The sequence below is a fragment of the Carcharodon carcharias genome, chromosome 22 (genome assembly GCF_017639515.1).
Source record: "Carcharodon carcharias isolate sCarCar2 chromosome 22, sCarCar2.pri, whole genome shotgun sequence".
NCBI classification, from domain to species: domain Eukaryota; kingdom Metazoa; phylum Chordata; class Chondrichthyes; order Lamniformes; family Lamnidae; genus Carcharodon; species Carcharodon carcharias.
The window spans coordinates 64,656,978-64,684,811 of NC_054488.1; the positions used below are offsets into that span (position 1 = coordinate 64,656,978).

Here is a 27,834-nt window from a genome sequence, read left to right on the forward strand (position 1 = left end):
GCACAAACCACACTCTCGACTGTACATTCCAATTTCAAACTGGGTTAGGGTCACTCACTGTAACTGTATGGAGTCACTGTTTATTCAGGGTCAGGATTATTTTTGACATATAGTCACTGTTGTAATCATAAAATGGTTACAGCACAAAAGGAGGTCATTTGGTACATTGTGTCTGTGCTGGATGTCTGCAAGAGTAACTTACCGAGTTCCACTCTTCACCCCCATTTTCCAGTCGCCCTGCAATTCTTTTCTGTTCAGATATTTCTCCAATTCCCTTTTGGAAGCCATGATTGAATCTGCATCCACCACACACTCATGTTGTGCATTCTACATCCTAACCACTCAGATATGAGAAAGATTTTCTTCGTGTTGACATTGCTTCTTTTGCCAATCACCCTTCCACCATTAAGAACATAAGGACTAGGAGCAGGAGGAGGCCATTCAGCCCTTCGAGCCCGCTCCACCATTCAATGAGATCATGGCTGATCTTCTATTTTAACCCCATTTTCCTGTACTATCCCCTTATCCCTCGATGGTTTTAACATGTAGAAATCTATCGATCTCAGTCTTGAACATACTCAATGACTGAGCCTCCACAGCCTCTCAGGCAGAGAATTCCAAAGATTCACCACCCTCTGAGTGAAGAAATACCTCCAATATCTCAGTCCTACATGGCCTGCCCATTATTTTGAGACTGTGTCTCCTGGTTCAAAACGCCCCCCAAACCAGAGGAAACATCCTTCCCACATCTAGCCAGTCGAGCCCTGTAAGAATTTTGTATCTTTGAATGCAATCACCTCTCATTTTTCTAAACTTCAGAGAATAAAGGCCCAATATATTTAATTGTTCTTCATAGGATAATCCCTCCATCCTAAGAATTAGTTTGGTGAACCTTTGTTGCACTCCCAATGGCAAGTATATCTTTCCTTAGGAAAGAAGATCACAGCTGCACACAATGTTCCAGGTGTGGTCTCACCAAGGCTCTATATAATTGTAGTAAGACATCCTTACTCTATTCTCAAATTGTAATAAATGACAACATACCATTTGCCTTCTTAATTGCTTGCTGTACCTGCATGTTAGCTTTCAGTGACTCATGAACAAGGACACCCTTTGAAGTTCAACACTTCCCAGCCTCTCACCATTTAAGAAATATAGATTTAATACCCTAGTTTCTGATTGAACAACATCACTTTCAAACTTAATGTAAAATTCTAGCATATTATGGTCACTCTTTCCTAAAGGCTCCTTTACAACAAGATTATTAATTAGCCCTTTTTCATTGCACAGTATGAGATCTAAAAAAAAACAATTACCCAGTTGCTTCCTCAAAGTACTGCTCTAGAAAACCATCTCGCATACATTCCAAGGATTTGTCCTCCACAACATTCATACCAATTAGGTTTACCCAGTCTAACTGAAATCCCCTATGATTACTGTATTACCCTTGTTACAAGCACCTCTAATTTCCTGATTTATACTGTGATTTACATTACCACTGCTGTTTGGTGGTCTATAAACAACTCCCACCAATGTTTTCTGCCTCTTGATGTTTCTTAATTCCACCCAAACTGATTCAATGTCTTGATCTTTAGAACTAAGGATATCACTCACTACAGTACTAATGCCCTCTTTAATTGACAGAGCTACCCCACCACTTTTTCTGGCTTCCTGTCATTCCTGAATATCACATACCCTTGGATATTCAGGTCCCAGCTTTAGTTTCCTTGTAGCCACAGCTCTTTAATGGCTATCAGGTAATACGTATGAATTCCTATATAAGCTGATAATCCATCTGTTTAATTATGAATGCTGCAGGCATTCATATACAGGCATTCATATACAGGCATATATTCATATACAGGCATTCATATACAGAGCCCCTCAGTGTTTTTTATTGCTTTTCTTACTCTGCCACTATCTTCTGGCACACTCTTTAAGTTTATAATCACTCCCCTTCCTGTCAAACTCTGATGATCATTACCTTTATTGCTGCCTTGATCTATCATCTTGTAATTTCCCTTTAATTTACTCAATCTTCCTCTACATGGTCCTTTCCTTCCTCTATTTAGTTTAAAGCCCTTTCGACTTCCCTAGTAATATGACTCACTAGAACACTGGTCCCAGTTCAGGTTCAGGTTCAGGTGAAGACCATCCCAATGGTATAGCCTCACGTTCCCCAGTACTGGTGCCAGTGCCCCATAAACCGGAACCCACTTCTCCCACACCAGCTTTCGAGCCAAGCATTTATCTCTCTAATCTATTTACCCTGTGCCAATTTGCACATGGCTCAAGTAATCCGGAGATTACCTTTGAGGTTCTTCCTTTAAATTTTGTGCCTCCCTCATATTGTCTATGCAGAACCTCTTTCCTTGTCCTACCTATGTAGTTGGTAACTACATGGACCACAACAACTGGATCCTCCCCCACCTCTCCAACCCTGAGCAGAGATCCTCAACCCTGGGTGGGCAATACAGCCATCTAAAATGTATCACTTCACACTTCTCTGCATTAAATTTAATCTGTCACTTAACTGTCTGTTTCATTAACTTGTGTCCTTTTGAAGTTCTACACTACCGTCCTCTCAGTTCACAATAATTCCAAGTTTTGTGTCATCTGCAAATTTTGAAATTGTGCCCTGCCACCAAAGTCTAGGTCATTAATGTAGATCAAAAAAGCATTGATCCCTGGGGAAACCTCACTATAACTTTTCTTCCAGTTCAAAAAACAACTGTCCACCACTACTCCCTGTTTCCTGTCACTCACCCAATTTCGTATCCATGTTCTACTGTCCCTTTTATTCCATGAGTTCTAACTTTGCTCACAAGTCTGTTGTGTGGCACTGTATCAAATATCTTTGGAAGTCCTTGTACACCTCATCAACAGCATCACCCTCATCAACCCTCTCTGTTACATCATCAAAAATCTCAAGTAAGTTATTCAAACATGATTTGTCCTTAACAAATCTGTGATTGCTTTTGTTGATTAACCCATATTTGGACAAGTGAATGTTAATTTTGTCCCAAATTATCTAAAAGTTTTCTCGCCACCAGGCGTTTAGTTGCTGGGTTTAACCTTGCACCCTTTTTTGAACAAGGCTGTAACATATACAGTTCTCCAATATTCTGGTACCACCCCTGTATCCAAGGAGGCTGGGAAGATTCTAGCCAGTGCCTCTGCAATTTTCACCCTTACTTCTCTCAGTATCCTTGGCTGCATCTCATCTGGTCCTGGTAACTCATCAACTTGAAGTACAACCAGCCTTTCTAATACCACCTCCACTTTTTTAATTTTTAACTCATCCAGTGTCTCAACCACCTCCTCCTCCACTCTGATTTGGTAAAGACAGATGAAAAGTATTCATTTAATACCTCAGTCATGCCCCCTGCCTCCATACAGAAATACCCTTACAGGCCCCTAATCAGCCCAACTCCTCTTTATACTCTTGATATACCTGTGGAAGACTTTTGGATTCCTTTCTATGTTAGCAATACAGGAAATTCAGAATCCGGTTTGGGCACAGATAGTTCTGAGCATCAGCAATGTGATAATGTCCAGATAATATACTTTGGTGATGTGAGTTGAGGGATAACTACTGGTCAGGACACTGGGAAACTTCTGTACCTTTCTTCCAAATCATGGTCTTTGGATCTTTTCATCCAACTGACAGGGTAGAGTGGGTCTTAGTTCATCGTCTCAGCGGCTCCTCAACAGTGCAGCTTCTGTCCAGCACCGGGACTGTGGGTCTTTATTATCATGCTCAGGTCTCTGGAGTGGGACTTGAACCCACAACCTTCTGTCTCAGAGGTGACAGAGCTACCAACTAAATCACAACTGATGCAAAGTGGGAACCTGTTGATTTGTTTTGCCAGATTAAACACTGGCTAGACACCACCTACATCCAGCAGAGTGAATGCAAGACAACATGTGCTATGTAACCCACACCCAGGGGGAGGGTCTGAATAACAGCGTTGGAAAAAACAACTCCCATCAGTTGGCTGACTGCCCTTCATAGTCCAGCCTTGGAATGTTCCAGAGAATGAATTCAAACTTTCATTTGACAGCTGGGCCCTTATCTAATTTCCTGGAAATCTCGTCCCCAGTTTGGACAGAATGTGACAGTAAGAGAGATTCCTTCTCCATATCACAGCAAACCTGTCATTCCCATATCGATAAATACACAGGGCCGAGGGTGCATATGGCTGCCATATCTGTTTGCTGATACTCCTAGAGATTTCATCCTGCCCATAACACCACCCCCCCCCGTGACACCCCAACTCCCCCTCACTCCTCGACCCTCCACCACACCGCCACCCCTATCACCCTGCTCTCCCCATACTCTTGCTATTGGCTACCTGACATCTCCATTCCTCCAATGTTCTGCCTTCCCACCGGTCACTGAGGAAATGATGCTCCCAACAGCATTTCCCACGTCTGGGATTTCTATAATTAACAAACAAAGAGATAAAATAACAAAGAATTTGAACACCACTGAGTTTTGTCCACGGGTTTCCTCCCAACAGTGACCTGAAGATTAATCTTTAATTCCTGGAGACATCAGGACAAGTGGGGTGTTGTCTGTGTGGGAGTAGGGCAGGGGGGTTTGTGTGGGATTGAGTGTGGGGGACTGGCGTAGGGGGGTGTGTGTGGGGGACTGGGGTAGGGGGGTGTGTGTGGGGGACTGGGGTAGGGGGGTGTGTGTGGGGGACTGGGGTAGGGGGGTGTGTGTGGCGGACTGGGGTAGGGGGGGTGTGTGTGGGGGACTGGGGTAGGGGGGGTGTGTGTGGGGGACTGGGGTAGGGGGGTGTGTGTGGGGGACTGGGGTAGGGGGATGTGTGGGGGACTGGGGTAGGGGGGTGTGTGTGGGGGACTGGGGTAGGGGGATGTGTGGGGGACTGGGGTAGGGAGGTGTGTGGGGGGTACTGGGGTAGGGGTGTGTGTGGGGGACTGGGGTAGGGGTGTGTGTGGGGGACTGGGGTAGGGGTGTGTGTGGGGGACTGGGGTAGGGGGGTGTGTGTGGGGCACTGGGGTAGGGGGGTGTGTGTGGGGGACTGGGGTAGGGGGGTGTGTGTGGGGGACTGGGGTAGGGGGGTGTGTGTGGGGGAATGGGGTAGGGGGGTGTGTGTGGGGGAATGGGGTAGGGGGGTGTGTGTGGGGGACTGGGGTAGGGGGGTGTGTGTGGGGGAATGGGGTAGGGAGTGTGTGTGGAGGACTGGGGTAGGGGGGTGTGTGTGGGGGACTGGGGTAGGGGTGTGTGTGGGGGAATGGGGTAGGGGGGTGTGTGGGGGAATGGGGTAGGGGGGTGTGTGTGGGGGAATGGGGTAGGGGTGTGTGTGGGGGAATGGGGTAGGGGGGTGTGTGTGGGGGAATGGGGTAGGGGGGTGTGTGTGGGGGAATGGGGTAGGGGGGTGTGTGGGGGAATGGGGTAGGGGTGTGTGTGGGGGAATGGGGTAGGGGGGTGTGTGGGGGAATGGGGTAGGGGGGTGTGTGGGGGAATGGGGTAGAGGGGTGTGTGGGGGAATGGGGTAGAGGGGTGTGTGGGGGAATGGGGTAGGGGGGTGTGTGGGGGGGACTGGGGTAGGGGGGGTGTGTGTGGGGGAATGGGGTAGGGGGGTGTGTGTGGGGGACTGGGGTAGGGGGGTGTGTGTGGGGGACTGGGGTAGGGGGATGTGTGGGGGACTGGGGTAGGGAGGTGTGTGTGGGGGACTGGGGTAGGGGGTGTGTGTGGGGGACTGGGGTAGGGGGTGTGTGTGGGGGACTGGGGTAGGGGGGTGTGTGTGGCGGACTGGGGTAGGGGGGTGTGTGTGGGGGACTGGGGTAGGGGGGTGTGTGTGGGGGACTGGGGTAGGGGGGTGTGTGTGGGGGAATGGGGTAGGGGGGTGTGTGTGGGGGAAGGGGGTAGGGAGTGTGTGTGGAGGACTGGGGTAGGGGGGTGTGTGTGGGGGACTGGGGTAGGGGGGTGTGTGGGGGAATGGGGTAGGGGGGTGTGTGGGGGAATGGGGTAGGGGGGTGTGTGTGGGGGAATGGGGTAGGGGTGTGTGTGGGGGAATGGGGTAGGGGGGTGTGTGTGGGGGAATGGGGTAGGGGGGTGTGTGTGGGGGAATGGGGTAGGGGGGTGTGTGGGGGAATGGGGTAGGGGTGTGTGTGGGGGAATGGGGTAGGGGGGTGTGTGTGGGGGAATGGGGTAGGGGGGTGTGTGTGGGGGACTGGGGTAGGGGGGTGTGTGTGGGGGAATGGGGTAGGGGGGTGTGTGGGGGGGACTGGGGTAGGGGGGTGTGTGTGGGGGACTGGGGTAGGGGGATGTGTGGGGGACTGGGGTAGGGGGGTGTGTGTGGGGGAATGGGGTAGGGGGGTGTGTGTGGGGCACTGGGGTAGGGGGGTGTGTGTGGGGGACTGGGGTAGGGGGATGTGTGGGGGAATGGGGTAGGGGAGTGTGTGTGGGGGACTGGGGTAGGGGTGTGTGGGGGGGAATGGGGTAGGGGGGTGTGTGGAGGACTGGGGTAGGGGTGTGTGTGGGGGAATGGGGTAGGGGGGTGTGTGGGGGAATGGGGTAGGGGGGTGTGTGGGGGAATGAGGTAGGGGTGTGTGTGTGGGGGAATGAGGTAGGGGGGTGTGTGTGGGGGAATGGGGTAGGGGGGTGTGTGTGGGGGAATGGGGTAGGGGTGTGTGTGGGGGAATGGGGTAGGGGGGTGTGTGGGGGAATGGGGTAGGGGGGTGTGTGGGGGAATGGGGTAGGGGGGTGTGTGTGGGGGAATGGGGTAGGGGGATGTGTGTGTGGGGGAATGGGGTAGGGGGATGTGTGTGTGTGGGGGGTAGGGGGATGTATGTGTGTGGGGGGTAGGGGGATGTATGTGTGTGGGGGGGTAGGGGGATGTGTGTGTGGGGGGTAGGGGGATGTGTGTGTGGGGGGTAGGGGGATGTGTGTGTGGGGGGTAGGGGGATGTGTGTGTGGGGGGTAGGGGGATGTGTGTGTGGGGGGTAGGGGGATGTGTGTGTGGGGGGTAGGGGGATGTGTGTTTGTAGGGGTTAGGGGGATGTGTGTGTGTTGGGGGTAGGGGATGTGTGTTTGTAGGGGTTAGGGGGATGTGTGTGGGGGTAGAGTGTGTGTGTATTGGGGTTAGGGGGATATGTGTGTGTGGGGGGTAGGGGGATGTGTGTGGGGGGTAGGGGGATGTGTGTGTGTGGGGGTAGAGTGTGTGTGTATTGGGGTTAGGGGGATATGTGTGTGTGGGGGGTAGGGGGATGTGTGTGGGGGGTAGGGGGATGTGTGTGTGTGGGGGTAGAGTGTGTGTGTATTGGGGTTAGGGGGATATGTGTGTGTGGGGGGTAGGGGGATGTGTGTGGGGGGTAGGGGGATGTGTGTGGGGGGTAGGGGGATGTGTGTGTGTGGGGGGTGGGGGGATGAGTGTGTGTGGGGCGTAGGGGGATGAGTGTGTGTGGGGGGTAGGGGGATGTGTGTGGGGGGTTGGGGGATGTGTGTGTGTTGGGGGTAGGGGGATGTGTGTGGGGGTGTAGGGGGATGTGTGTGTGTGTGGGGGTGTAGAGGGATGTGTGTGCGTTGGGGTTAGGGGGATTTGTGTGTGTGTGTGTGTGTGGGGGGTAGGCGGATGTGTGTGTGTGGGGGGTAGGCGGATTTCTGTGTGTGGGGGGTAGGGGGATGTGTGTGTGGAGGGGTAGGGGGATGTGTGTTTGTAGGGGTTAGGGGGATGTGTGTGTGTGGGTGGTAGGGGGATGTGTGTGGGTGGTAGGGGATGTGTGTTTGTAGGGGTTAGGGGGATGTGTGTGGGGGTAGGGCATGTGTGTATTGGGGGTAGGGGGATATGTGTGTGTGGGGGGTAGGGGGATGTGTGTGGGGGGTAGGGGGATGTTTGTGGGGGGTAGGGGGATGTGTGTGTGTGGGGGGTGGGTGGATGAGTGTGTGTGGGGGATAGGGGGATGAGTGTGTGTGGGGGGTAGGGGGATGAGTGTGTGTGGGGGGTAGGGGGATGTGTGTGGGGGGTTGGGGGATGTGTGTGTGTTGGGGGTAGGGGGATGTGTGTGGGGGTGTAGGGGGATGTGTGTGTGTGTGGAGGTGTAGAGGGATGTGTGTGCGTTGGGGTTAGGGGGATTTGTGTGTGTGTGTGTGTGGGGGGGGGTAGGCGGATGTGTGTGTGTGGGGGGTAGGCGGATTTGTGTGTGTGGGGGGTAGGGGGATGTGTGTGGGGGGTAGGGGGATGTGTGTGTGTGGGGGGTAGGGGGATGTGTGTGTGTGGGGGGTAGGGGGATGTGTGTGTGTGGGGGGTAGGGGGATGTGTGTGTGTGGGGGGTAGGGGGATGTGTGTGTGTGGGGGGTAGGGCGATGTGTGTGTGTGGGGGGTAGGGGGATGTGTGTGTGTGGGGGGGGTAGGGGGATGTGTGTGTGTGGGGGGTAGGGGGATGTGTGTGTGTGTGGGGGTAGGGGGATTTGTGTGTGGGGGATAGGGGGATGTGTGTATGTGGGGGTGTAGGGGAATGTGTGTTTGGGGGTAGGGGGATTTGTGTGTGGGGCGTAGGGGGCTGTGTGGGGGGTAGGGGGTGTGTGTGTGTGGGGTGTGGGGATTTGTGTGTGTGGGGGTAGGGGGATGTGTGTTGGTGGGGGGTAGGGGGATGTGTGTTGGTGGGGGTAGGGGATTTGTGTGTGTGGGGGTAGGGGATTTGTGTGTGGGGGGTAGGGGAATTTGTGTGTGGGGGTTAGGGGGATGTGTATGTTTGGGGATAGGGGGTGTGTGTGTCGGGGGTACGGTGATTTGTGTGGGGGTGTAGGGGGATGTGTGTGTGTGTGGGGGTAGGGGGATTTGTGTGTGGGGGGGTAGGGGGATGTGTGTATGTGGGGGGTAGGGGGTGTGTGTGTGTTGGGTGTGGGGATGTGTGTGTGGGGGGTAGGGGGATGTGTGTGTGGGGGGTAGGGGGTGTGTGTGTGTTGGGTGTGGGGATGTGTGTGTGGGGGGTAGGGGGATGTGTGTGTGGGGGGTAGGGGGTGTGTGTGTGGGGAGTAGGGGGTGTGTGTGTGGGGGGTAGGGTGTGTGTGTGTGGGGGGTAGGGGGTGTGTGTGTGGGGGGGGTAGGGGGATGTGTGTGTGGTGGGTAGGGGGTGTGTGTGTGGGGGGTAGGGGGTGTGTGTGTGTGGGGGGTAGGGGTGTGTGTGTGGGGGGTAGTGGGATGTGTGTGTGGGGGGGCTAGTGGGATGTGTGTGTGTGAGGGGTAGGGGATGTGTGGGTGGGTGGTAGGGGGATGTGTGTGTGTGGGGGGTAGAGGGATGTGTGTGTGTGGCGGGTAGGGGGATGTGTGTGTGTGGGGGTAGGGGGATTTGTGTGTGGGGGGTAGGGGGATGTGTGTATGTGGGGGTGTAGGGGAATGTGTGTTTGGGGGTAGGGGGATTTGTGTGTGGGGCGTAGGGGGCTGTGTGGGGGGTAGGGGGTGTGTGTGTGTGGGGTGTGGGGATTTGTGTGTGGGGGGTAGGGGGATGTGTGTTGGTGGGGGGTAGGGGGATGTGTGTTGGTGGGGGGTAGGGGATTTGTGTGTGTGGGGGTAGGGGATTTGTGTGTGGGGGGTAGGGGAATTTGTGTGTGGGGGGTAGGGGGATGTGTATGTTTGGGGATAGGGGGTGTGTGTATCGGGGGTACGGTGATTTGTGTGGGGGGGTAAGGGGATATGTGTGTGTGTGTGGGGGTAGGGGGATTTGTGTGTGGGGGGGTAGGGGGATGTGTGTATGTGGGGGTGTAGGGGAATGTGTGTTTGGGGGTAGGGGGATTTGTGTGTGGGGTGTAGGGGGCTGTGTGGGGGGTAGGGGGTGTGTGTGTGTTGGGTGTGGGGATGTGTGTGTGGGGGGTAGGGGGATGTGTGTGTGGGGGGGTAGGGGGATGTGTGTGTGGGGGGTAGGGGGATGTGTGTGTGCGGGGTAGGGGGTGTGTGTGTGTGGGGGATAGGGGGATGTGTGTGTGGCGGGTAGGGGGTGTGTGTGTGGCGGGTAGGGGGTGTGTGTGTGGGGGGTAGGGGGTGTGTGTGTGTGGGGGGTAGGGGTGTGTGTGTGGGGGGTAGGGGGATGTGTGTGTGGGGGGTAGGGGGTGTGTGTGTGTGGGGGGTAGGGGGATGTGTGTGTGGCGGGTAGGGGGTGTGTGTGTGGGGGGTAGGGGGTGTGTGTGTGGGGGGGTAGGGGTGTGTGTGTGGGGGGTAGGGGGATGTGTGTGTGGGGGGGCTAGTGGGATGTGTGTGTGTGGGGGGTAGGGGTGTGTGTGTGTGGGGGGTAGGGGGATGTGTGTGTGTGGGGGGTAGGGGGATGTGTGTGTGTGGGGGGGTAGGGGTGTGTGTGTGGGGGGGGTAGGGATGTGTGTGTGTGGGGGGGTAGGGGTGTGTGTGTGTGGGGGGTAGGGGTGTGTGTGTGTGGGGGGGTAGGGGGATGTGTGTGTGTGGGGGGGTAGGGGTGTGTGTGTGTGGGGGGTAGGGGTGTGTGTGTGTGGGGGGGTAGGGGGATGTGTGTGTGTGGGGGGTAGGGGGTGTGTGTGTGTGGGGGGTAGGGGTGTGTGTGTGGGGGGTAGGGGGATGTGTGTGTGGGGGGTAGGGGGTGTGTGTGTGTGGGGGGTAGGGGGATGTGTGTGTGGCGGGTAGGGGGTGTGTGTGTGGGGGGTAGGGGGTGTGTGTGTGGGGGGGTAGGGGTGTGTGTGTGGGGGGTAGGGGGATGTGTGTGTGGGGGGGCTAGTGGGATGTGTGTGTGTGGGGGGTAGGGGGATGTGTGTGTGTGGGGGGGTAGGGGTGTGTGTGTGGGGGGGTAGGGATGTGTGTGTGTGGGGGGGTAGGGGTGTGTGTGTGTGGGGGGTAGGGGTGTGTGTGTGTGGGGGGGTAGGGGGATGTGTGTGTGGGGGGGTAGGGGTGTGTGTGTGTGGGGGGTAGGGGTGTGTGTGTGTGGGGGGTAGGGGGATGTGTGTGTGTGGGGGGGTAGGGGTGTGTGTGTGTGGGGGGGTAGGGGGACGTGTGTGTGTGGGGGGGGGTAGGGGGATGTCTGTGTGTGGGTGGTAGGGGTGTGTGTGTGGGGGGGGGTAGGGGGATGTCTGTGTGTGGGTGGTAGGGGGATGTGTGTGTGTGTGGGGGGTTGGGTGTGTGTGTGTGTGTGTGGGGGTTAGGGGTGTGTGTGTGTGGGGGTAGGGGGACGTGTGTGTGTGGGGGGGTAGGGGGAAGTGTGTGTGGGGGGCTGGTGGGATGTGTGTGTGTGAGGATTAGGGGGTGTGTGTGTGGGGGGTAGGTGGATGTGTGTGTGTGGGTGGTAGGGGGATGTATGTGTGTGGGGTGTAGGGGGATGTGTGTGTGGAGGGGTAGGGGGTGAGTGTTTGTAGGGGTTAGGGGGATGTGTGTGTGTGGGTGGTAGGGGGATGTGTGCGTGTGTGGGGGGTAGGGGGATGTGTGTGTGTGGGTGGTAGGGGGATGTGTGTGTGTTGGGGGTAGGGGGTGTGTGTTTGTAGGGGTTAGGGTGATGTGTGTGGGGGTAGGGCGTGTGTGTGTTGGGGGTAGGGGGATATGTGTGTGTGGGGGGTAGGGGGATGTGTGTGGGGGGAAGGGGGATGTGTGTGGGGGGTTGGGGGATGTGTGTGGGGGGTTGGGGGATGTATGTGTGTGTGGGGGTGTAGGGGGATGTGTGTGCGTTGGGGTTATGGGGATGTGTGTGTGTGTGTGTGTGGGGGTAGGCGGATGTGTGTGTGTGGGGGGTAGGTGGATGTGTGTGTTGGGGGGTAGGCGGATGTGTGTGTGGGGGGGTAGGGGGATGTGTGGGGGGGGTAGGGGGATGTGTGGGGGGGGTAGGGGCATGTGTGTGTGTTGGGGGTAGGGGGATGTGTGTGTGTTGAGGGTAGGGAGATGTGTGTGTGTTGGGGGTAGGGGGATGTGTGTGTGTGGGGGGTAGGCTGATGTGTGTGTGTGGGGGGTAGGGGGATGTGTGTGGGGGGTAGGGATATGTGTGTGTGTGGTGGGTAAGGGGATGTGTGTGTGGGGGGTAGGGGGATGTGTGTGTGTTGGGGTTAGGGGGATGTGTGTGTGTGTGGGGGTTAGGCGGATGTGTGTGTGTGGGGGTTAGGGGGATGTGTGTGTGTGGGGGTTAGGGGGATGTGTGTGGGGGTGTAGGGGGATGTGTGTGTGTGTGGGGGTGTAGGGGGATGTGTGTGTGTGGGGGGGTAGGGGGATGTGTGTGTGTGTGGGGGGTAGGGGGATGTGTGTGTGTTGGGGGTAGGGGGATGTGTGTGTGTTGGGGGTAGGGGGATGTGTGTGTGTGTGGGGGTGTAGGGGGATGTGTGTGTGTGGAGGGTAGGGGGATGTGTGTGTGTTGGGGGATGTGTGTGTGGGGGGTAGGGGGGATATGTGTGTGTGGGGGGTAGGGGGATATGTGTGTGTGGGGGGTAGGGGGATATGTGTGTGTGGGTGGTAGGAGGATGTGTGTGTGGAGGGGTAGGGAGTGTGTGTTTGTAGGGGGTAGGGGGATGTGTGTGGGGGGTAGGGCCTGTGTGTGTGTGGGGGGTAGGGGGATGTGTGTGGGGGGGTAGGGCGTGTGTGTGTGTGGGGGGTAGTGGGATATGTGTGTGTGGGGGGTAGGCAGATGTGTGTGTGTGGGGGGTAGGTGGATGTGTGTGTGTGGGGGGTAGGTGGATGTGTGTGTGTTGGGGGTAGGGGGATGTGTGTGTGTTGGGGGTAGGGGGATGTGTGTGTGTTGGGGGTAGGGGGATGTGTGTGTGTTGGGGGTAGGGGGATGTGTGTGTGTGTGTGGGGGTTAGGGGGATGTGTGTGTGTGGGGGTTAGGGGGATGTGTGTGTTGGGGGGTAGGCGGATGTGTGTGTGGGGGGGTAGGGGGATGTGTGGGGGGGGTAGGGGGATGTGTGGGGGGGGTAGGGGCATGTGTGTGTGTTGGGGGTAGGGGGATGTGTGTGTGTTGAGGGTAGGGAGATGTGTGTGTGTTGGGGGTAGGGGGATGTGTGTGTGTTGGGGGTAGGGCCTGTGTGTGTGTGGGGGGTAGGGGGATGTGTGTGGGGGGGTAGGGCGTGTGTGTGTGTGGGGGTAGTGGGATATGTGTGTGTGGGGGGTAGGCGGATGTGTGTGTGTGGGGGGTAGGTGGATGTGTGTGTGTTGGGGGTAGGGGGATGTGTGTGTGTTGGGGGTAGGGGGATGTGTGTGTGTTGGGGGTAGGGGGATGTGTGTGTGTGTGTGGGGGTTAGGGGGATGTGTGTGTGTGGGGGGTAGGGGGATGTGTGTGTGTGGGGGGTAGGGGGATGTGTGTGTGTGGGGGGTAGGGGGATGTGTGTGTGTGGGGGGTAGGGGGATGTGTGTGTGTGGGGGGTAGGGGGATGTGTGTGTGTGGGGGGTAGGGGGATGTGTGTGTGTTGGGGGTTAGGCGGATGTGTGTGTGTGGGGGTTCGGGGGATGTGTGTGGGGGTTAGGGGGATGTGTGTGTGTGTGGGGGTGTAGAGGGATGTGTGTGTGTGGGGGTTAGGGGGATGTGTGTGTGTGTGGGGGTTAGGTGGATGTGTGTGTGTGGGGGTTCGGGGGATGTGTGTGGGGGTTAGGGGGATGTGTGTGTGTGTGGGGGGTAGGGGGATGTGTGTGTGTTGGGGGTAGGGGGATGTGTGTGTGTGTGTGTGGGTGGTAGGGGGATGTGTGTGTGTTGGGGGTAGGGGGATGTGTGTGTGTGTGGGGGTGTAGGGGGATGTGTGTGTGTGGGGGTGTAGGGGGATGTGTGTGTGTTGGGGGTAGGGGGATGTGTGTGTGTGTTGGGGGTAGGGGGATGTGTGTGTGTGTGGGGGTGTAGGGGGATGTGTGGGGGTGTAGGGGGATGTGTGTGTGTGTGTGTGGGGGTGTAGGTGGATGTGTGTGTGTTGGGGTTAGGGGGATGTGTGTGTGTGTTGGGGGTAGGGGGATGTGTGTGTGTGTGGGGGTGTAGGGGGATGTGTGGGGGTGTAGGGGGATGTGTGTGTGTGTGTGTGTGGGGGTGTAGGGGGATGTGTGTGTGTGGGGGGTAGGGGGATGTGTGTGTGTGTGTGTGTGTGTGTGTGTGTGTGTGGGGGTGTAGGGGGATGTGTGTGTGTTGGGGGTAGGGGGATGTGTGTGTGTGTGGGGGTGTAGGGGGATGTGTGGGGGTGTAGGGGGATGTGTGTGTGTGTGTGTGTGTGGGGGTGTAGGGGGATGTGTGTGTGTGTGTGTGTGTGTGTGGGGGTGTAGGGGGATGTGTGTGTGTTGGGGGTAGGGGGATGTGTGTGTGTGTGGGGGTGTAGGGGGATGTGTGGGGGTGTAGGGGGATGTGTGTGTGTGTGTGTGTGGGGGTGTAGGGGGATGTGTGTGTGTGGGGGTGTAGGTGGATGTGTGTGTGTTGGGGTTAGGGGGATGTGTGTGTGTGTTGGGGTTAGGGGGATGTGTGTGTGTGTTGGGGGTAGGGGGATGTGTGTGTGTGTGGGGGTGTAGGGGGATGTGTGGGGGTGTAGGGGGATGTGTGTGTGTGTGTGTGGGGGTGTAGGGGGATGTGTGGGGGTGTAGGGGGATGTGTGTGTGTGTGTGTGGGGGTGTAGGGGGATGTGTGTGTGTTGGGGTTAGGGGGATGTGTGTGTGTGTGTGTGGGGGGGGGGTAGGCGGATGTGTGTGTGTGGGGTGTAGGGGTATGTGTGTGTGTGTGGGGGGTGGGGTAGGGGCATGTGTGTGTTGTGGGGGGGTAGGGGTATGTGTGTGTGTGTGGGGGGTGGGGTAGGGGCATGTGTGTGTTGTGGGGGGGTAGGGGTATGTGTGTGTGTGTGTGTGGGGGGTGGGGTAGGGGCATGTGTGTGTTGTGGGGGGGTAGGGGTATGTGTGTGTGTGTGGGGGGTGGGGTAGGGGCATGTGTGTGTTGTGGGGGGGTAGGGGTATGTGTGTGTGTGTGGGGGGTGGGGTAGGGGCATGTGTGTGTTGTGGGGGGGTAGGGGTATGTGTGTGTGTGTGGGGGGTGGGGGTAGGGGCATGTGTGTGTTGTGGGGGGTGGGGTAGGGGCATGTGTGTGTTGTGGGGGGGTAGGGGTATGTGTGTGTGTGTGGGGGGTGGGGGTAGGGGCATGTGTGTGTTGTGGGGGGGTAGGGGTATGTGTGTGTGTGTGTGTGGGGGGTGGGGTAGGGGCATGTGTGTGTTGTGGGGGGGTAGGGGTATGTGTGTGTGTGTGGGGGGTGGGGGTAGGGGCATGTGTGTGTTGTGGGGGGGTAGGGGTATGTGTGTGTGTGTGTGTGTGGGGGGTGGGGTAGGGGCATGTGTGTGTTGTGGGGGGGTAGGTGTATGTGTGTGTGTGTGTGGGGGGTGAGGTAGGGGTATGTGTGTGTTGTGGGGGGGTAGGGGTATGTGTGTGTGTGTGGGGGGTGGGGTAGGGGCATGTGTGTGTTGTGGGGGGGTAGGGGTATGTGTGTGTGTGTGGGGGGTGGGGGTAGGGGCATGTGTGTGTTGTGGGGGGGTAGGGGTATGTGTGTGTGTGTGTGTGGGGGATGGGGTAGGGGCATGTGTGTGTTGTGGGGGGGTAGGGGTATGTGTGTGTGAGTGGGGGGTGGGGGTAGGGGCATGTGTGTGTTGTGGGGGGGTAGGGGTATGTGTGTGTGTGTGTGTGGGGGGTGGGGTAGGGGCATGTGTGTGTTGTGGGGGGGTAGGTGTATGTGTGTGTGTGTGTGTGGGGGGTGGGGTAGGGGCATGTGTGTGTTGTGGGGGGGTAGGTGTATGTGTGTGTGTGTGTGTGGGGGGTGAGGTAGGGGTATGTGTGTGTTGTGGGGGGGTAGGTGTATGTGTGTGTGTGTGTGTGTGGGGGGGGTAGGCGGATGTGTGTGTGTGGGGTGTAGGGGTATGTGTGTGTGTGTGGGGGGTGGGGTAGTGGCATGTGTGTGTTGTGGGGGGGTAGGGGGATGTGTGTGTGTGTGTGTGTGTGTGTGTGGGGGGGGGTGGGGTAGGGGCATGTGTGTGTTGTGGGGGGGTAGGGGTATGAGTGTGTGTGTGTGTGGGGGGTGGGGTAGGGGTATGTGTGTGTTGTGGGGGGTGGGGTAGGGGCATGTGTGTGTTGTGGGGGGGTAGGGGTATGTGTGTGTGTGTGGGGGGTGGGGTAGGGGCATGTGTGTGTGTGTGTGGGGGGTGGGGTAGGGGCATGTGTGTGTTGTGGGGGGGTAGGGGTATGTATGTGTGTGTGGGGGGTGGGGTAGGGGCATGTGTGTGTTGTGGGGGGGTAGGGGTATGTGTGTGTGTGTGGGGGGTGGGGTAGGGGCATGTGTGTGTTGTGGGGGGGTAGGGGTATGTGTGTGTGTGTGTGTGGGGGGTGGGGTAGGGGCATGTGTGTGTTGTGGGGGGGTAGGGGTATGTGTGTGTGTGTGTGTGGGGGGTGGGGTAGGGGCATGTGTGTGTTGTGGGGGGGTAGGGGTATGTGTGTGTGTGTGGGGGGTGGGGTAGGGGCATGTGTGTGTTGTGGGGGGGTAGGGGTATGTGTGTGTGTGTGTGTGGGGGGTGGGGGTAGGGGTATGTGTGTGTTGTGGGGGGGTAGGGGTATGTGTGTGTGTGTGGGGGGTGGGGTAGGGGCATGTGTGTGTTGTGGGGGGGTAGGGGTATGTGTGTGTGTGTGGGGGGTGGGGTAGGGGCATGTGTGTGTTGTGGGGGGGTAGGGGTATGTGTGTGTGTGTGGGGGGTGGGGTAGGGGCATGTGTGTGTTGTGGGGGGGTAGGGGGATGTGTGTGTGTGTGTGTGTGTGTGTGGGGGGGTGGGGTAGGGGTATGTGTGTGTGTGTGTGGGGGTGTAGGGGGATGTGTGTGTGTTGGGGTTAGGGGGATGTGTGTGTGTGGAGGGTGGGGTAGGGGCATGTGTGTGTTGTGGGGGGGTAGGGGGATGTGTGTGTGTGTGTGTGTGTGTGTGTGTGTGTGTGGGGGGGTGGGGTAGGGGTATGTGTGTGTGTGTGTGGGCGTGTAGGGGGATGTGTGTGTGTTGGGGTTAGGGGGATGTGTGTGTGTTGGGGTTAGGGGGATGTGTGTGTTGTGGGGGGGTAGGGGCATGTGTGTGTGTGTGTGTGGGGGGTGGGGTAGGGGTATGTGTGTGTTGTGGGGGGGTAGGGGCATGTGTGTGTGTGTGTGGGGGGTGGGGGTAGGGGCATGTGTGTGTTGTGGGGGGGGTAGGGGTATGTGTGTGTGTGTGGGGGGGGGTGGGGTAGGGGTATGTGTGTGTTGTGGGGGGGTAGGGGTATGTGTGTGTGTGTGTGGGGGGGGTGGGGGTAGGGGCATGTGTGTGTTGTGGGGGGGTAGGGGTATGTGTGTGTGTGTGTGGGGGGGGTGGGGGTAGGGGTATGTGTGTGTGTGTGTGGGGGGTGGGGTAGGGGCATGTGTGTGTTGTGGGGGGGTAGGGGTATGTGTGTGTGTGTGTGTGGGGGGTGGGGGTAGGGGTATGTGTGTGTGTGTGTGTGTGTGGGGGGTGGGGGTAGGGGTATGTGTGTGTGTGTGTGTGTGTGGGGGGTGGGGGTAGGGGTATGTGTGTGTGTGTGTGGGGGGTGGGGTAGGGGCATGTGTGTGTTGTGGGGGGGTAGGGGTATGTGTGTGTGTGTGTGTGGGGGGTGGGGGTAGGGGTATGTGTGTGTGTGTGTGTGGGGGGGGTGCGGGTAGGGGTATGTGTGTGTGTGTGGGGGGTGGGGGTAGGGGTATGTGTGTGTGTGTGTGTGTGGGGGGGGTGGGGGTAGGGGTATGTGTGTGTGTGTGTGTGGGGGGTGGGGTAGGGGTATGTGTGTGTGTGTGTGTGGGGGGTGGGGGTAGGGGTATGTGTGTGTGTGTGTGTGGGGGGTGGGGGTAGGGGTATGTGTGTGTGTGTGTGGGGGGGGGTGGGGGTAGGGGTATGTGTGTGTGTGTGTGTGGGGGGTGGGGGTAGGGGTATGTGTGTGTGTGTGTGTGGGGGGTGGGGGTAGGGGTATGTGTGTGTGTGTGTGTGGGGGGTGGGGGTAGGGGTATGTGTGTGTGTGTGTGTGGGGGGTGGGGGTATGTGTGTGTGTGTGGGGGGGGGTGGGGTAGGGGCATGTGTGTGTTGTGGGGGGGTAGGGGCATGTGTGTGTGTGTATGGGGGGTGGGGTAGGGGCATGTGTGTGTTGTGGGGGGGTAGGGGCATGTGTGTGTGTGTGTGGGGGGTGGGGTAGGGTTATGTGTGTGTGTGTGGGGGGGGTGGGGTAGGGGTATGTGTGTGTGTGTGTGTGTGTGTGTGGGGGGTGGGGGTAGGGGTATGTGTGTGTGTGTGTGTGTGTGTGTGTGGGGGGGGTGGGGGTAGGGGTATGTGTGTGTGTGTGTGTGTGTGTGTGGGGGGTGGGGGTAGGGGTATGTGTGTGTGTGTGTGTGTGTGTGTGTGTGTGTGGGGGGTGGGGTAGGGGCATGTGTGTGTTGTGGGGGGTAGGGGTATGTGTGTGTGTGTGTGTGGGGGGGGGGTAGGGGTATGTGTGTGTGTGTGTGGGGGGTGGGGGTAGGGGTATGTGTGTGTGTGTGTGTGTGGGGGGTGGGGGTAGGGGTATGTGTGTGTGTGTGTGTGGGGGGTGGGGTAGGGGTATGTGTGTGTGTGTGTGTGGGGGGTGGGGGTAGGGGTATGTGTGTGTGTGTGTGTGGGGGGTGGGGGTAGGGGTATGTGTGTGTGTGTGTGTGTGGGGGGTGGGGGTAGGGGTATGTGTGTGTGTGTGTGGGGGGGGGGTAGGGGCATGTGTGTGTTGTGGGGGGGTAGGGGTATGTGTGTGTGTGTGTGTGTGTGGGGGGCGGGGGTAGGGGTATGTGTGTGTGTGTGTGTGTGGGGGGTGGGGGTAGTGGTATGTGTGTGTGTGTGGGGGGTGGGGGTAGGGGTATGTGTGTGTGTGTGTGTGTGGGGGGTAGGGGCATGTGTGTGTTGTGGGGGGGTAGGGGTATGTGTGTGTGTGTGTGGGGGGTGGGGTAGGGGCATGTGTGTGTTGTGGGGGGGTAGGGGTATGTGTGTGTGTGTGTGTGGGGGGTGGGGGTAGGGGTATGTGTGTGTGTGTGTGGGGGGGTGGGGGTAGGGGTATGTGTGTGTGTGTGTGTGTGGGGGGTGGGGGTAGGGGTATGTGTGTGTGTGTGTGTGGGGGGTGGGGGTAGGGGTATGTGTGTGTGTGTGTGTGGGGGGTGGGGGTAGGGGTATGTGTGTGTGTGTGTGTGGGGGGTGGGGGTATGTGTGTGTGTGTGGGGGGTGGGGTAGGGGCATGTGTGTGTTGTGGGGGGGTAGGGGTATGTGTGTGTGTGTGTGGGGGGGGTGGGGTAGGGGCATGTGTGTGTTGTGGGGGGGTAGGGGTATGTGTGTGTGTGTGTGTGTTGTGGGGGGGTAGGGGTATGTGTGTGTGTGTGTGGGGGGTGGGGGTAGGGGTATGTGTGTGTGTGTGTGTGTTGTGGGGGGGTAGGGGTATGTGTGTGTGTGTGTGGGGGGGGTGGGGGTAGGGGTATGTATGTGTGTGTGTGTGGGGGGTGGGGTAGGGGTATGTGTGTGTGTGTGTGGGGGGGGTGGGGTAGGGGTATGTGTGTGTGTGTGTGTGGGGGGTGGGGGTAGGGGTATGTGTGTGTGTGTGTGTGGGGGGTGGGGTAGGGGTATGTGTGTGTGTGTGTGTGGGGGGTGGGGGTAGGGGTATGTGTGTGGGGGGTGGGGGTAGGGGTATGTGTGTGTGTGTGGGGGGTGGGGGTAGGGGTATGTGTGTGTGTGTGTGTGTGTGTGTGGGGGGTGGGGTAGGGGTATGTGTGTGTGTGTGTGTGTGTGGGGGGTGGGGGTAGGGGTATGTGTGTGTGTGTGTTGTGGGGGGTAGGGGTATGTGTGTGTGTGTGTGGGGGGTGGGGTAGGGGTATGTGTGTGTGTGTGGGGGGTGGGGTAGGGGTATGTGTGTGTGTGTGTGTGGGGGGTGAGGGTAGGGGTATGTGTGTGTGTGTGTGGGGGGGGTGGGGGTAGGGGTATGTGTGTGTGTGTGTGTGGGGGGTGGGGGTAGGGGTATGTGTGTGTTGTGGGGGGTGGGGGTAGGGGTATGTGTGTGTGTGTGTGTGGGGGGTGGGGGTAGGGGTATGTGTGTGTGTGTGTGGGGGGTGGGGGTAGGGGTGTGTGTGTGTGTGTGTGGGGGGGGTGGGGTAGGGGTATGTGTGTGTGTGTGTGTGGGGGGGGTGGGGGTAGGGGTATGTGTGTGTGTGTGGGGGGTGGGAGTAGGGGTATGTGTCTGTGTGTGTGGGGGGTGGGGTAGGGGTATGTGTGTGTGTGTGTGGGGGGGGTGGGGGTAGGGGTATGTGTGTGTGTGTGTGTGTGGGGGGTGGGGGTAGGGGTATGTGTGTGTTGTGGTGGGGTAGGGGTATGTGTGTGTGTGTGTGTTGTGGGGGGGTAGGGGTATGTGTGTGTGTGTGTGGGGGGTGGGGGTAGGGGTATGTGTGTGTGTGTGGGGGGTGGGGTAGGGGTATGTGTGTGTGTGTGTGTGGGGGGTGGGGGTAGGGGTATGTGTGTGTGTGTGGGGTGTAGGGGTATGTGTGTGTGTGTGTGTGGGGGGTGGGGGTAGGGGTATGTGTGTGTGTGTGTGTGGGGGGTGGGGGTAGGGGTATGTGTGTGTGTGTGGGGGGTGGGGGTAGGGGTATGTGTGTGTTGTGGGGGGGGGGGTGGGGGTAGGGGTATGTGTGTGTTGTGGGGGGGGTGGGGGTAGGGGTATGTGTGTGTGTGTGTGTGTGTGTGTGGGGGGGGTGGGGGTAGGGGTATGTGTGTGTGTGTGGGGGGTGGGGGTAGGGGTATGTGTGTGTTGTGGGGGGGGTGGGGGTAGGGGTATGTGTGTGTGTGTGTGTGTGTGTGTGTGGGGGGGGTGGGGGTAGGGGTATGTGTGTGTGTGTGTGTTGTGGGGGGGGTGGGGGTAGGGGTATGTGTGTGTGTGTGTGTGGGGGTAGGGGGATGTGTGTGTGTGTGGGGGTGTAGGGGGATGTGTGTGTGTGTGTGTGGGGGGTGGGGGTATGTGTGTGTGTGTGTGTGGGGGTAGGGGGATGTGTGTGTGTGTGGGGGTGTAGGGGGATGTGTGTGTGTGTGTGTGGGGGGTGGGGGTAGGGGTATGTGTGTGTGTGTGTGTGGGGGGTGGGGTAGGGGTATGTGTGTGTGTGTGTGTGGGGGGTGGGGGTAGGGGTATGTGTGTGTGTGTGTGTGGGGGGTGGGGGTAGGGGTATGTGTGTGTGTGTGTGTGGGGGGTGGGGGTAGGGGTATGTGTGTGTGTGTGTGTGGGGGGTGGTGGTAGGGGTATGTGTGTGTGTGTGTGTGGGGGGTGGGGGTAGGGGTATGTGTGTGTGTGTGTGTGGGGGGTGGGGGTAGGGGTATGTGTGTGTGTGTGGGGGGTGGGGGTAGGGGTATGTGTGTGTGTGTGTGGGGTGTAGGGGGATGTGTGTGTGTGTGTGGGGGGTGGGGGTAGAGGTATGTGTGTGTGTGTGTGTGTGGGGGGTGGGGTAGGGGTATGTGTGTGTGTGTGTGGGGGGGGTGGGGTAGGGTATGTGTGTGTGTGTGTGTGGGGGGTGGGGGTAGGGGTATGTGTGTGTGTGTGTGTGGGGGGTGGGGGTAGGGGTATGTGTGTGTGTGTGTGTGGGGGGTGGGGGTAGGGGTATGTGTGTGTGTGTGTGGGGGGTAGGTGTATGTGTGTGTGTGTGTGTGGGGGGTGGGGGTAGGGGTATGTGTGTGTGTGTGTGTGGGGGGTGGGGGTAGGGGTATGTGTGTGTGTGTGTGGGGGGTGGGGGTAGGGGTATGTGTGTGTGTGTGTGTGGGGGGTGGGGGTAGGGGTATGTGTGTGTGTGTGTGTGGGGGGTGGGGGTAGGGGTATGTGTGTGTGTGTGTGTGTGGGGGGTGGGGGTAGGGGTATGTGTGTGTGTGTGTGTGGGGGGTGGGGGTATGTGTGTGTGTGTGTGTGTGGGGGGTGGGGTAGGGGTATGTGTGTGTGTGTGTGGGGGGTGGGGTAGGGGTATGTGTGTGTGTGTGTGTGTGTGGGGGGGGTGGGGGTAGGGGTATGTGTGTGTGTGTGTGGGGGTGGGGGTAGGGGTATGTGTGTGTGTGTGTGTGGGTGGTGGGGGTAGGGGTATGTGTGTGTGTGTGTGTGTGGGGGGTGGGGGTAGGGGTATGTGTGTGTGTGTGTGGGGGTGGGGGTAGGGGTATGTGTGTGTGTGTGGGGTGTAGGGGGATGTGTGTGTGTGTGTGGGGGTGGGGGTAGGGGTATGTGTGTGTGTGTGGGGTGTAGGGGGATGTGTGTGTGTGTGTGTGTGGGGTGTAGGGGGATGTGTGTGTGTGTGTGTGGGGGGTGGGGGTAGGGGGATGTGTGTGTGTGTGTGGGGGTGGGGGTAGGGGTATGTGTGTGTGTGTGGGGTGTAGGGGGATGTGTGTGTGTGTGTGTGGGGGGTGGGGGTAGGGGGATGTGTGTGTGTGTGTGGGTTTGGGGGTAGGGGTATGTGTGTGTGTGTGGGGTGTAGGGGGATGTGTGTGTGTGTGTGTGTGGGGTGTAGGGGGATGTGTGTGTGTGTGTGTGGGGGGTGGGGGTAGGGGGATGTGTGTGTGTGTGTGGGGGTGGGGGTAGGGGTATGTGTGTGTGTGTGGGGTGTAGGGGGATGTGTGTGTGTGTGTGGGGGGTGGGGTAGGGGTATGTGTGTGTGTGTGGGGGGTGGGGTAGGGGTATGTGTGTGTGTGTGGGGTGTAGGGGGATGTGTGTGTGTGTGTGTGGGGGTGTAGGGGGATGTGTGTGTGTGTGTGTGGGGGTGTAGGGGGATGTGTGTGTGTGTGTGTGTGGGGTGTAGGGGGATGTGTGTGTGTGTGGGGGTGTAGGGGGATGTGTGTGTGTGTGGGGGTGTAGGGGGATGTGTGTGTGTGTGTGTGGGGTGTAGGGGGATGTGTGTGTGTGTGTGTGGGGGTGTAGGGGGATGTGTGTGTGTGTGTGTGGGGGTGTAGGGGGATGTGTGTGTGTGTGTGTGGGGGTGTAGGGGGATGTGTGTGTGTGTGTGTGGGGGTGTAGGGGGATGTGTGTGTGTGTGTGGGGGTGTAGGGGGATGTGTGTGTGTGTGTGTGTGGGGTGTAGGGGGATGTGTGTGTGTGTGGGGGTGTAGGGGGATGTGTGTGTGTGTGGGGGTGTAGGGGGATGTGTGTGTGTGTGTGTGGGGTGTAGGGGGATGTGTGTGTGTGTGTGTGGGGTGTAGGGGGATGTGTGTGTGTGTGTGTGGGGGTGTAGGGGGATGTGTGTGTGTGTGTGTGGGGTGTAGGGGGATGTGTGTGTGTGTGGGGGTGTAGGGGGATGTGTGTGTGTGTGGGGGTGTAGGGGGATGTGTGTGTGTGTGTGTGGGGTGTAGGGGGATGTGTGTGTGTGTGTGTGGGGTGTAGGGGGATGTGTGTGTGTGTGTGTGTGTGGGGTGTAGGGGGATGTGTGTGTGTGTGTGTGGGGTGTAGGGGGATGTGTGTGTGTGTGTGTGGGGTGTAGGGGGATGTGTGTGTGTGTGTGTGGGGGTGTAGGGGGATGTGTGTGTGTGTGGGGGTGTAGGGGGATGTGTGTGTGTGTGTGTGGGGGTGTAGGGGGATGTGTGTGTGTGTGTGGGGGGGTGTAGGGGGATGTGTGTGTGTGTGTGTGTGTGGGGTGTAGGGGGATGTGTGTGTGTGTGTGTGTGTGGGGTGTAGGGGGATGTGTGTGTGTGTGTGTGGGGGGGGGGTAGGGGGATGTGTGTGTGTGTGTGTGTGTGGGGTGTAGGGGGATGTGTGTGTGTGTGTGTGTGTGGGGTGTAGGGGGATGTGTGTGTGTGTGTGTGGGGGTGTAGGGGGATGTGTGTGTGTGTGTGTGGGGGTGTAGGGGGATGTGTGTGTGTGTGGGGGTGTAGGGGGATGTGTGTGTGTGTGTGTGGGGGTGTAGGGGGATGTGTGTGTGTGTGTGGGGGGGTGTAGGGGGATGTGTGTGTGTGTGTGTGGGGTGTAGGGGGATGTGTGTGTGTGTGTGGGGGGTGGGGGTAGGGGTATGTGTGTGTGTGTGTGTGTGTGTGTGTGGGGGTAGGGGTATGTGTGTGTGTGTGTGTGGGGGTGGGTGTGTAGGGGATGTGTGTGTGTGTGTGTGGGGGGTGGGGGTATGTGTGTGTGTGTGTGTGTTGTGGGGGGGTAGGGGTATGTGTGTGTGTGTGTGTGGGGGTGGGGTGTAGGGGGATGTGTGTGTGTGTGTGTGGGGGGTGGGGTAGGGGTATGTGTGTGTGTGTGGGGTGTAGGGGGATGTGTGTGTGTGTGTGTGGGGGGTGGGGTAGGGGTATGTGTGTGTGTGTGTGTGGGGGGTGGGGTAGGGGTATGTGTGTGTGTGTGTGTGGGGGGTGGGGTAGGGGTATGTGTGTGTGTGTGTGTGGGGGGTGGGGTAGGGGTATGTGTGTGTGTGTGTGTGTGGGGTGTAGGGGGATGTGTGTGTGTGTGTGTGGGGGGTGGGGGTAGGGGTATGTGTGTGTGTGTGTGTGTGGGGGGTGGGGTAGGGGTATGTGTGTGTGTGTGTGTGTGGGGGGTGGGGTAGGGGTATGTGTGTGTGTGTGTGTGTGGGGGGTGGGGGTAGGGGTATGTGTGTGTGTGTGTGTGGGGGTAGGGGTATGTGTGTGTGTGTGGGGTGTAGGGGGATGTGTGTGTGTGTGTGTGTGGGGGGTGGGGTAGGGGTATGTGTGTGTGTGTGTGTGTGGGGGGGTGGGGTAGGGGTATGTGTGTGTGTGTGTGTGGGGGGTGGGGTAGGGGTATGTGTGTGTGTGTGTGTGTGGGGGGTGGGGTAGGGGTATGTGTGTGTGTGTGTGTGTGGGGGGTGGGGTAGGGGTATGTGTGTGTGTGTGTGTGTGGGGGGTGGGGTAGGGGTATGTGTGTGTGTGTGTGTGGGGGGGGTGGGTAGGGGTATGTGTGTGTGTGTGTGTGGGGGGTGGGGTAGGGGTATGTGTGTGTGTGTGTGTGGGGGGTGGGGTAGGGGTATGTGTGTGTGTGTGTGTGGGGGGTGGGGTAGGGGTATGTGTGTGTGTGTGTGTGTGGGGGGTGGGGTAGGGGTATGTGTGTGTGTGTGGGGGGTGGGGTAGGGGTATGTGTGTGTGTGTGGGGGGTGGGGTAGGGGTATGTGTGTTGTTACAATCCCCATGGAGGCCAGTAAGGTTTAAAAGAAATTTGAATTCACTCAGTCTCTCAGAGCAGCGAAACCTGTAATGTGATCAGAGCTTTGGAGCGAGAGTTCAAATAGCATCCAGACTCAATTACTGACCTGTGTTATTAAAAGATAAGACTTTAATTCATGTAGCGCCTTTGATGACCTCAGGATGTCCCAAAGCACTTCACAGCCAGTCAATTTTTTTTTGAAATACAGTCACTATTCCAATATAGAAACGTGGTGGCCAATTTATGCACAGCAAGATCCCACAAACTGCAGTTTGTATTGATCCGATAATCTGTTTTAATGATATTGGCGGAGTGAAGAATGTTGGCCAGGACACCGGGGGGATCTCCTGTTTGTCTTCCATGAGTGGCTGTGGGACCTTCCCCTCCATCTGAAAGGGTCTCAGTTTAAACAATTTTTGGAAAGTTGACATGTGTGCAGCGGGCTCCCTATCCACTCAGCCTAGCACAGCAGGATCTGTGGAGATCCAGGGAAAAGGAAGAGTGGATTGGAGCATCTGGAATGTGCTGTGATCAGATGGAACATTCTATTCCTGTCAGTTTCAGTCTATCTGACCTTGGCCTGTGAGCAGGGTTTTCCATTCTGAATTGGAGGAAGTTGTTCCCCTGGCAACACTCAGATTTGGAGATCTGTCCTGGAACCTGACGGAATTCCGTCCTCCTGGTGATTTATAAACTACATCCTGACTAACGGAGGTTGTCCCGACACTGGGGCCTCACTGCTGGGGGAGTGAGAAGCTGACAGTGTTGGGAGGCTGGGCTGGGGCTGAGGTTTAAGCTTTCACATAAACAGGTGCAACTTAGAGACATCCTGAGCAAAAATCGGCAAGAGGAGGTTCAGCAACTTCAGCACAGCTGAGTAAAGGCCCTTCACCCCAGCAAAATTTGATGTATGTTTCTTTGTTCGGTGATTATTCTTTAAAGGGGCAGTGGAGTAAAGACAACAGTGAGATTCAAGATCCTGCCTGAATGTGGAGCAGGATTGTGGGCCCCAGGCTCCGTAATTAAACTGCATGCCCCTCCCCTCACATTCCACTCCCCCTCATTACCCTAACTCCCCCCCCTTCTCCTCACTCCCCCCCCTCCCATCACTCCCCCCCTCCCATCACTCCCCCCTTCCCCTCACTCCCCGTCCCGTCACGCCCTCCGTCCCCTCACGCACCCCTTCCGTTGTGCCCCCTCCCATTACTCCCCTCACTCCTCAAAACCCTACCTTCACCCCCTCCCACTACCCCTCACTTGTTCCTATTGATCCCTCAACCCCAACCCCCCCTCCCTCATTCTCTGTCCCCTGCTCTCCTTACCCCTCAGCACCAAACAGGATTCAGCTGATTGATTGGGAACAGACTCTGGGGGAGCAGGGAGGGGCCAGGCTGTGAAGCTAAGTCCAAACTAAATGGGGAGACAATCAGTTGACGGACAAATATAAGCTTTTTAAGTGGCATTTTTTTCTTACACAAAGTGTGTGGCTTATACATGAATGGGATGGGATTTTAGCTCCTGAAGCTGGGCTGATGATGTAATTGATGTCCTTTGGCAAGAGCTTGGGGCAGGATGTCTGGAGGAAGAGACTAGGAGAGGGAAGGGGAAAGGAGAGTGTGCACACAATCCAACCTAGTTAATGTCATCAAGAGCGCAGCTTCAATCTACCCTTCGTTTACCCTTCCTGTAACAGAGTGTCCGACTGTGCCGGACTGTCCCATCCCGCAGTGTGTCCCACTGCACTGGACTGTCCTGCCCCTCAGTGGGTCCAACTGCACCGGTGTGTAGCATCCCACAAAAAGGACCGGACTGTACCATCCCACAGAGGGTCTGACTGTAATGTCCACATAGTGTTGGACTGTACTGTCCCACAGAATGTCCAACTCTACTGAACTGTACCAACCTGCAGAATGTCATACTGTACTGTCCCACAGTATTTTTGACTGTACTGTACTGTACTGTCCCACAGTGTTTCTGACTGTACTGTACTGTACTGTCCCACAGTGTTTCTGACTGTACTGTCCCGCAGTGTTTCTGACTGTACTGGACTGTACTGTCCCGCAGTGTTTCTGACTGTACTGGACTGTAGTGTCCCACAGTGTTTCTGGCTGTACCGGACTGTAGTGTCCCACAGTGTTTCTGGCTGTACCGGACTGTACTGTCCACAGTATTTCTGACAGTACTGGGCTGTACTGTACTGTCCACAGAATGTCCCACTACCAGAAAGGATAGCTGAATAATTTGAGAACTGTGACACTTTTTAAAAGTTGAATACTCTATTTTGTTTCTTCTTTCAGAGAACACCATTAAATATGAGTGGGATTTATATTAAGTCACTGGTTCCTGACTCTCCGGCTGCTGGATGTGAGAAGTTGAATCTGGGTGATCGGATCCTGGCTGTTAATGGAACCAGCCTGGTCGGACTGGATTACCAGAGGTCAGTGCCTCAGGGAATGTGGAATTAAGCCAGAGGTGCTGGGTCTGGAGTTCTTGTGCTGGGTGGGTTTAGGGGGAGAATGGTGTTTAATCTGCAGGTAAATCCCATCATGATATAATGGAAAATTCCTGGGATACACAGTTTCTTCAGCGTTATTGTGGTGATAGTCTCTACCTCCCTTTCTCAGTAAATTTGAGAAGTATATTGGCCGTATTTGGGGATGACCAGTGGGGAAGAACTGCTGATCGTCAAGCAACAACCTGCTTTCAAACACCAACTGATCTTTTCTATTCA

The 27,834-nt window shown here is 57.5% G+C and overlaps 1 protein-coding gene across 4 annotated transcripts in view; it reads left to right on the forward strand.

Annotated features, from left to right (window-relative positions):
* Positions 1–27,834, forward strand: part of si:ch73-281f12.4 (RA_Radil_like and Myo5p-like_CBD_Rasip1 domain-containing protein) — a 232,678-nt gene that overhangs the window by 201,038 nt on the left and 3,806 nt on the right. For all 4 annotated transcript variants that reach the window (XM_041216956.1, XM_041216958.1, XM_041216959.1 and 1 more), the window contains exon 15: positions 27,401–27,540. In XM_041216956.1, the coding sequence (XP_041072890.1) occupies positions 27,401–27,540 (140 nt within the window). The remainder of the gene's footprint in view (positions 1–27,400; positions 27,541–27,834) is intronic.